The sequence below is a fragment of the Rutilus rutilus genome (assembly GCF_951802725.1).
Source record: "Rutilus rutilus genome assembly, chromosome: 3".
Taxonomy (NCBI): Eukaryota; Metazoa; Chordata; class Actinopteri; order Cypriniformes; family Leuciscidae; genus Rutilus; species Rutilus rutilus.
Genome location: NC_140211.1, coordinates 28613053 through 28621869, shown reverse-complemented (window position 1 = coordinate 28621869; position 8817 = coordinate 28613053). Strand labels below are relative to the sequence as shown.

General features: G+C 37.3%; 1 protein-coding gene across 1 annotated transcript in view; it reads right to left on the bottom strand.

The window, feature by feature from the left end:
* Nucleotides 1-613: 613 nt before the first annotated feature.
* The window catches only part of ptprn2 (protein tyrosine phosphatase receptor type N2), a 260783-nt gene continuing 252579 nt past the window's right edge, over nt 614-8817 (bottom strand). The window contains exons 20-23 of the mRNA XM_084404889.1: nt 7295-7348; nt 6206-6270; nt 3954-4027; nt 614-1336 (exon numbers count right to left, since the gene is read on the bottom strand). Coding sequence (XP_084261015.1) covers nt 1265-1336; nt 3954-4027; nt 6206-6270; nt 7295-7348 — 265 coding nt within the window. The 3' untranslated portion in view covers nt 614-1264. The remainder of the gene's footprint in view (nt 1337-3953; nt 4028-6205; nt 6271-7294; nt 7349-8817) is intronic.

Here is an 8817-nt window from a genome sequence, read left to right as displayed (position 1 = left end):
CCAAACGCAATAATTAATCGTGTTAGCAGTGCTGAACGATATATGAATTCCCTGAACAGGAGACGACAGCATATCACAATCCTGCATAATGCTCTAGTTGCTGCAGGAAGCAATTACCATCCGTAATTTTTTCTAATAAACTTGTATCCCTCTGATGACGACCAATTAAACATGCACAATTATGGTTACCATATAGTTATTCATAAGATGATTAGCATGCCCCCCTTACATTCAGATTGGTTGCATACTGATAAGACGCAGGTTAAGCGACAGATACATATGCAAATAGCATGCAAATCAACACAGAAATAGCAGGAAGGCACATGGACGTCATAAGTGCTGTCAATAATAGCACTGCAGACAGGAAATGAAGGAAATTAATATGCATCTAGGAGAAAAGTTTCTACATTTGTATTATGCATACATTAGTCTGTATTAGCTGTTCAAGGATGAGTAAAACAGAAAATGGCCCTTTTTTCGTATTTACCTCCAGATATTCCCAAATCAAGCATTCCTGAACAGATTTAGGAGATTCAGGAGTGACAATCCATTTGTTCAGTTTCTCTCATTCTGTCTTTCGCCTTTCATTATACAATGATTCATGAATGCAATTATCACTCAAGCTTCAGCATTTTGAGATTTATTATGTTACTTTATATATTGCACACACACAAAAATAATATGTACAATAACATTTTGGCAGACCATTTTTAATCACATGGTTCATTCTGTATGTATAATCAATTAATCTATATGTAATAAAATCTGTTTATTAGTTGATCTAGAAACAATATATCACAACAACGAAAGTTGATTCCAAGGAGATCACAACTGTAGCACTGTAATATACTGTAGTATTCTCATTTTCGCATTAGTATTTCTCATTCATAACTATAAAGTGTAGTCACATGAACTCACTGTATAAGAACATAACTGCAGTGGACTAATACAGTGTAATACAATCTGCATCACACAAACACTTATATTTCAGATATTTCATATGCACAACTAGTGGGTATGTAAACACCAATTCGAGCTGCAAATACAATCTATGATTGCATGCCTTGTTGGCTAGTTGAATATCGTTCTAAATAATCACTTCAATGCTATAGAATTGTAGACACACTTAGTACAAAGAAATGTCTTATGCAATACAATGCGTCTGAATCTGGATAGAGCTTGACATTGTCCATTTTCATAATCATCTAGATTACACAGAGAAGAGAGGAAGAAAACAGGTTGGAAGTGTTTGTGAAAGTTTCTTTCACTGAGGCAGAGCTTTCAGGATGGCGTTCACCTCTTCTGCTACAGCAGTCAATGCAAACTCAAACTGTTCCTGAAGACAGAAGGAGAGAAAGCGGAAGCTAAGTACTTGGAAAAACACTGACATTTTACACTAAGCACAACGGATGCCAGGGATATATTTTGCAGAATAAAGGATAATGGAGAACATAATAACAATAATAAAAAAGGACAGACAGAATAAGACGAAGAACACCAATGTGTGCACTTTCCTTGTGTAGATGTGTGTGTTTAAAGCTGCAGAGAATGTGTGACTCAATGTGCTCTGTTCAAACTATGACTCAAAGTCTGTCTCTTCCCTGAGGGCCGGCCCGTGAAGATCGATCATTGTCTGAAGAGCGACCCTCAAATCTAACGTTTGAAACTGAAGCCTCCCACTGCAGGCCAATAAACAAGCTAAAGTGGGCGTTAAGTTAGATGCAAAGCTTCACAAAACAAGAAACGGATAAAAAAAAAACCTCTTGAATTAATGTTTACATGCACTTTTCAGTATTTTGAACCAACAAAAATGAGTCTCTAAAAACACAAAGTGTAGAGTGAAGGTAAAGGTTTGTGAGGTCAGTAACAAAACTAAACAACATGAATAAATATACTATTTTATTATTTCACTTTGTAGCAGTAGTAGCTTGTGCTAGACACATGAGAACATTTTGATCATTTTCACAAATATCATTCACAGTCATACAAAGAAAAAAGCAACTGCATAGGAAAGTGTAAATGTGACCATCTTGCCACTAGATGGTGTCACATTAATGCCTCAATGTTCTCCAGACATGATGCGGTTTTGCTGTGGATATTTATCTGATCAGTCAAGCCATTTATTGAGGTTCTATTCCAAGGTAAACAAAAGCCGAGAGCTCAAGTATCTGCAAATGCACAAAACATTCCTATTCTGGGCCAGGAATGGAGAGGGGAGAATGGATTTTAGGAGGCAGACCAATTTCACACACGAGTACCTGCTTTGAGAGTGTTCTAAAAGTGGAGGGTGAGGGGGCATCCTTTAGACATATGTTGCCTTTTGGAGCAACACAGAGATGAAGTATCGACTGAGCAGCCCAGTACAGTAAAGAACAAGATTACTGTACTGTACAGTCCAGAAATTAGCACATTTAACAGAACTTGAGAACAACCTGTTATGTTAGACTTAAGGTAAGTAATTAAATAAATGATGTTTTTCTTTTTTAATTAAATTTTTTCACATTTAATTAAAAAGTGACTCAAAACACAGCAGTTTAAAATTACACGATTAAAATTACAATGCACTAGTAATATTAGTACTATTTTGCTATTAAATAAGTGCAAAATAGTGAGCCACGTATTATATCACAGTCAGAAAATCAAAAATATACACATACTAACTACAATGTGACTCTGAACCAATAAAAAATAAAAAAACGCAGCATGTTTTTTTCATCGTTCTATTATTACTATTTTAAAATAATCTTTTACACTCTGATGGTAGTTGGTACATTTTGGTAATTTGCCATTTCTTTAGAAATCCATCAAAATTCACTGTTTGTGAGGAAACAGCGCTGGCTTTTATTTGTATATAACAAATTTGTCGAACATCATGATAAATTAACCTTAAATTAAATTAACTTAATTAAATTAAGTAAAAAAAATTAACAGAAGAGTAGCTGATTACTCTGTAAAGTAGGTTGATTTCTCCAAATAGCTCATTCACTAACCTGAATACATGAAAAATGAATAAAAATCCTAATAGGGAGGAAGCTAATATAATACTAATATTTACAACTTATATAATATCACTTTCATTATTTTTAGTATCCTCTAAATAGATTTGCATACTGAATGCTATCTCTCCGCCACAATCCACGAAGGCTCAATATCTCAGTTTACAGTGTCTAACCAGGTATGGTCTTTATCTTTTATAAACAGCAGCTAATGTAATTCAGTTCGGGGGGGTTGGGTCTGCTATATCTTACTATCTCCAAACACAAGACTGCTAAATATATGTTTCTTTAACACAGTTTATATTTTTAAAAATCATAAACATAAACTGTGTGAGACTATCTAGGCCCTGCTGGCTGATGTTCAAATCGTTGTTGCTTGCGGCATCAACAGGACACATTTGTAATGGAAGAAGTGATCAATTACAAGATAATTTTCTGAGCCTGGCTTTTGGTGCTTTATTGACTACGTGGTTTTAGATTACAAATCGATGTTAATTGTAGCAGTGTGGTTAGGGTCGCATTGTGCAGGACGTCTCAGGACGATATGTGCAAGTGAAATTGCAATTATTGTTTAAAGGGCAGCTGACTGAACTTTCCTTTCCGATGAAGTTATCATAGCATTACACTGAATAATAGTATTGGCACTAATATTGAATTATTGTTATATGAAAGAGACATCCAACCTAAAAATGATTTATCTGCCTTGAACAGACATATTCATGAGAGAAAATTAAAGCAGTAGCAGTAATAGTAAAAAAAAGACTTTAAAAGACACGTTTTAGTTTTCTCACAGAACATACCTTAAATTTTTTTTATTTTAAATAATATTTTGTACATTTTATTTTGAGAATTATTTTATTTTATTCTGGTTTAAGTACAAAATCTTTACCGGAGAACCTAAACACCTGACGTCCATCATCTCGCACTTTTATGCTGTTCTTTAAGCGGAGAGCTTACCTTGGTCTGTACCATGCCTGATCTCTGGTCCCTCAGGTGCTCCAGGGTAGCAGCAATATCAATCTCCTTAGCACCTGCAACAGAGCCACACAACATGAGTTCAAAGTACTGCGCGTAATCATAGATCATCTTCCACTCTCTCCAGCGCTCACTCTTTTTCTATGGAATTACATTCGCCGGACAAAGCTTATAGACTGTTTCTTGTTTTAGCTCACAATAAAGAAATGGAAAGGATCAAGCAGAACTTCACGGTTTATTCTAGAACAACATAAGAACTTTTTCAAAACTAACCAATACTAGTGATAAAAATCCAATCTGTACAGTATAAAAAGAGTAAAGGCCCATTCACACCAAGGACGATAACTATAACAATAACAATAAAGATACAGTTCTAAAAATCGTTCTAAAAACAAAAGAATAGCAGAGTCTACACCACAGCTATAACGATAACGGCACAAAGAAACGATATCGTTGGAATCACTTTCAGAATGTTTTTTTTTTTTTCAGCTGATGAATGATAAAAACATCGACAGCCAATAAGAATTCATACAACTTTAAAGAGCTCAAGCATTTAAAGTGGTAGATGACAAAACTGCAGCTCGCTTAGAATAACAGAACAATATCGTCCGCTGGTGTTGATGCTAATATGGTTTTCATGCATGCCTAAAAATGCATAGAAGCGCAAGGAGTTTAGTCAGTTTAGTCATACTGATGTGGTCATATACCATATGTTATTTTATTTTAATAAAACCATTTCATTTCGATTTTGTAGGTCACCTGACAATAAGTCTTTTATGCTTTGTTTATATTTGGAAGATTTAGCCATTGCCTGCAGATCATTTTACTTGATAATAAGTAACATGCATAATCACTTACATTAGGAGATTCTGAGACTGTGGTCACAGATACTGAACCTGCACCCAGTTTACATGAGGTAAAGTGCTCATGTAGAGCTGTTGTTCTTGTCCATACAAATTTACAATGCTACCACTTATTGAACCAAAACTGTAAAGTGAATATGAACATTTTCACATGGCAGGAAGAGTGAAAAGGCTGATTAGGAGAAATATCCCTTTCACCTTTAGCTTGAATTCATTTTTCTACAGGTCCATTGTTGTTTCTCCTCATAAATGAGAGGAGAGCAGGAGAGGTCTAACAAGGCCTTATTTCTCATTCATTCATTCTTCAAAAAGAAAAGAAAGACTACCCCCTCCCTTCTGCACAGATTGATAGAGAGAGAGAGAGAGAGTTTGAGGGCGAAGGAAAGAGAAAAGCTGGAATCTTTATAGATGCTTTCTGAAAGGGAGCGAGTGCAGCTGGGGTTCCAGCCTCAAAAGTCCTCCAACACTTTCATGTCTTAAGAAGTGCAAGATTCCGAAGTTTAGGGGGAAAGACAGAGAGTGAGCAAAGGAGGGGGCATCTAATAAGAAAAGCCTTTGGAATTAAAACAGCATTCTTCACTAATTTACAATTCATTCCTAGAGATGAAAAAAAGCAAAAGAAAAATACGACGGGGTGTTTGAGGAAAAAAGGGAGCGAGAGAGAGGAGGAAGACATGAAGAACAGGAGAGAGAAAAGGGGAATGGAAGAGGGAGATTTCTGTTGTTCAGGACTTTCTAGGGCTTTGATCACACAAGTGAACACTGGAAAGTGGGCAACCTGTGAGCCCCTCCCGCTTCCCAGAGAAGAGACAAAAGGGAGATGGAGGGGGCCGATGAGGGCCGAGGCTCCGGGCCCCTGACAGCATGGGAAAGGGGCACAAATGTGACTCTCTCCCCTGAATCTGCCCTTTGATCCCCCATTATGGAAAAAGCTACGGACCATGGTCGGGTCAGGAGTAGGGATGGACCGGTGACCAGAATAGAGGGAGGCAAATGCATGGGTGACCTCACCAGATGGGGTCAGGAAGAATGGTGCCGGTGCTGGAGAAATGATTCGGACAGGTTATGAAGGCACCTCCTGTCTCCGTGGCTGGATTCACATGACTTGTTAAACTCTATGCAGCGTTTAATATTTGCATGTGAAAAAATCAATCATAGTATGCAAAGCTGAAACCTTCGCAGTTGCTTTCAGGAGAAACGCATTAAGACACAAGCCGCAAAAATCGGGGAATGTCTACGCTTTTCTCAGTCCTTCACGTTTTCACACACTTTTCTTCACATTAGCCATTTGAGATCCTTGCCCATTCATTAAAGAGCGCAATCATCCCCTAATGCACGGCGAGACCTTCACTGTTTGCTGTGCGCTCTTACCTTTGGCCATTTTATTTAGAACCATGTCAATCAGGATGTAAGTTCCACTCCTTCCGCCACCATCGCTGCAAGTGAAGACAGAAACTCGTTATCACTTCTGAGAAAAGAGCAGACCTGTCTGATTGAGCATTACAGCGTGTGCCTGCCGAAATGAAAACAAAGCGTTCATTTCTCTGTGTTTCAGCCGCATTGTTGGCTGTTGCATCATCCTTCAGCATTCACAATAATTCTGTCAAAGGCGACTGCTGTCTTGTTTTTCTGTTCTTTGCAGAACTAAACTGCATTCGCCAAAAAATTAAATAAAACAGCTTTTTTAACACTTTATTTTTGAGTCTTAACACAGTGGGAATTTGAAGTGACTTGTAAAAGCATTTTAAACTTGTTTTACCTTCTACACAATCTACTAAATTGCAAGAACCAGCCAAACTCAGACGCAGTTGGATGGTAAACTGCATTTTGATTTGAAATCAAGGTTACTTTTCAAGACATGCAGCTGAATATTATGAGTGTATTACTGAATGAATGTGTGTGGATGCCACTTTCTGAGGTTGCTCAGGTTTAAGCACACACACCAAAAACACATTGAAGTAAGGGGTTTGGGAAATAAGAGAGAATAATTTACGGAAACCCTTCCCTCTCCCCTGATATCATTCTGAATTATTCAAATATGCATGACAGCTGTGAAGCCTGTCTTCCCCCCAACGCACAACATGTTAGCCATTAACCCCTGAGGTTAAAGATCATTTAACCAATATTTTAGTTTACACAGACTCTCATATTCTTCTATTTCACACTGATGGTAAAGGGCATAGATTTTTACCATCAGTCATATAGACACCGCTCACTGAATAATCCATTTATTTTACCAGCGGATCATTTCTAACCGAGCCTGAGAGATAATTCAGATCCACTGGACTGATTACTGCTCTCACTTTTGCATCTTATAGTAAGACAACAACAAAAAAAGAAGCAATAATTTAACAAAATTAAGAACAACGCACACACACACACACACACACACACAGTCTTAGTATTTTAGACTGGTGCAACTAGCTTATAAATGCATTTTTATATTATTGTGGTACTTGCCTGCAATGAACAATTATCGGACAAGATCTGCCCCGGTAGCACTTGTTAACCTTTCTGCAATGACAGAAAAAAGAGGCCATTAATATTTGAAGAGCAAATTAGTAGATCAGGGACATATTCATTTGTTTAAAAATTGCTATAAATATGGGCACATAATATAAACATATGACATTGCTTAACATGTTACTTTCAACCAGAAAATAAATGAGTAATCCTCCACATTGTGACAAGCCATTAAGGAAATGATGTGTGGTTAGGTGTCACGATCCAAAACACATTAACCTTGCCCAATTATAATGCCTGCAAAACCATAAGGCCTTGCAAGATTTTAAGACACATAGGTGTTGTTGCCATGGAGACCTACTGTTAACTCATATTGTTTATCTCATCCAAATAGAGGGAAAAAAATCCCTGCTTCAGTAAACATAACTTGACAATACTTTGACGTTGTAGAACAAAACGTCAAACACGAAATAGCAAACGCGAATTTTGAAGCAGTTATTTTCATTTTTGAAAATTTACATTTTTAATAAGTAACTAGATAAGACAGTTTGGGGTGTGAGTGTGTGCAGTATGTTGTAGAACAAAACGTCAAAGTATCGACAAGTTATGTTTACCACAGGCTTTATTTTACTCATAAATTGAAATCCCCCATTATAAAACCCCATAGGAAAATCTCGAAGGAACCAGTGGCGAATAGACTTCCGGATTCTGACATCATACCTGCACCACTCAATTAAAGAATTTCCATGACTCGCTTATCTTATAGAAGCTTTTAATTCTGTGGAAAAGTACCATCAGAAAGATGCCTAAAGTTTTTTTGTTTCTTTTACCAATACAAATGTGAAATATTCATTGCAGTAAGCCATCAAAATGAAAGTACGAGGTGGGAAAAAAACAATGGGTTTTAATAAAAATAGAGTAAAATACATTTCTAAAAAAACCAAATGCATTCCAGATCCGTACATTAATTAGCTTTGGACCTTGAAATAAATATAAAATAAAGTGTGATGCTTCCTACACAAGAAATGTTTAATGAAAGTGATTCTTCGAGTAGTTTTGTTTGAGATGGCGCAGATCTGCAGAGGGGACCATCATGCATTAGGGGCATTAGGACAGCAGAGAGCGTTTTTGGGTAAGACAGAGGGGCAGAGAAAAAGGGAGGGTGAGTGCGAGAAACAGGGAGATCTGGTGAGTGAGAAATGCAGGTGGGGAGGCAAGGAAAAATCAAGGGCCTGGAAGAGGATATACAGTTTCCAATGATCACTTTTGTGACTATGCAACTGGGCTCATATAACTAGCTGCAACATCACAAAAATGACACTGGCAACCGCTAATTAGCTGGCCAACGAAAAAAACAAGAGGTGAGTGAGGAGCGTTTGACAGATTCAGTGTGAGTCATGGCAGTGTATGAGACAAGACTGTGTCACAGGCCTTTGGGGAGATATTCAGTATGGCTTCAGAAACCAGAGAAAGTCAAACAGAAGCACCAGGGTTAAAACCATCTCATCAAAGCCTCAATG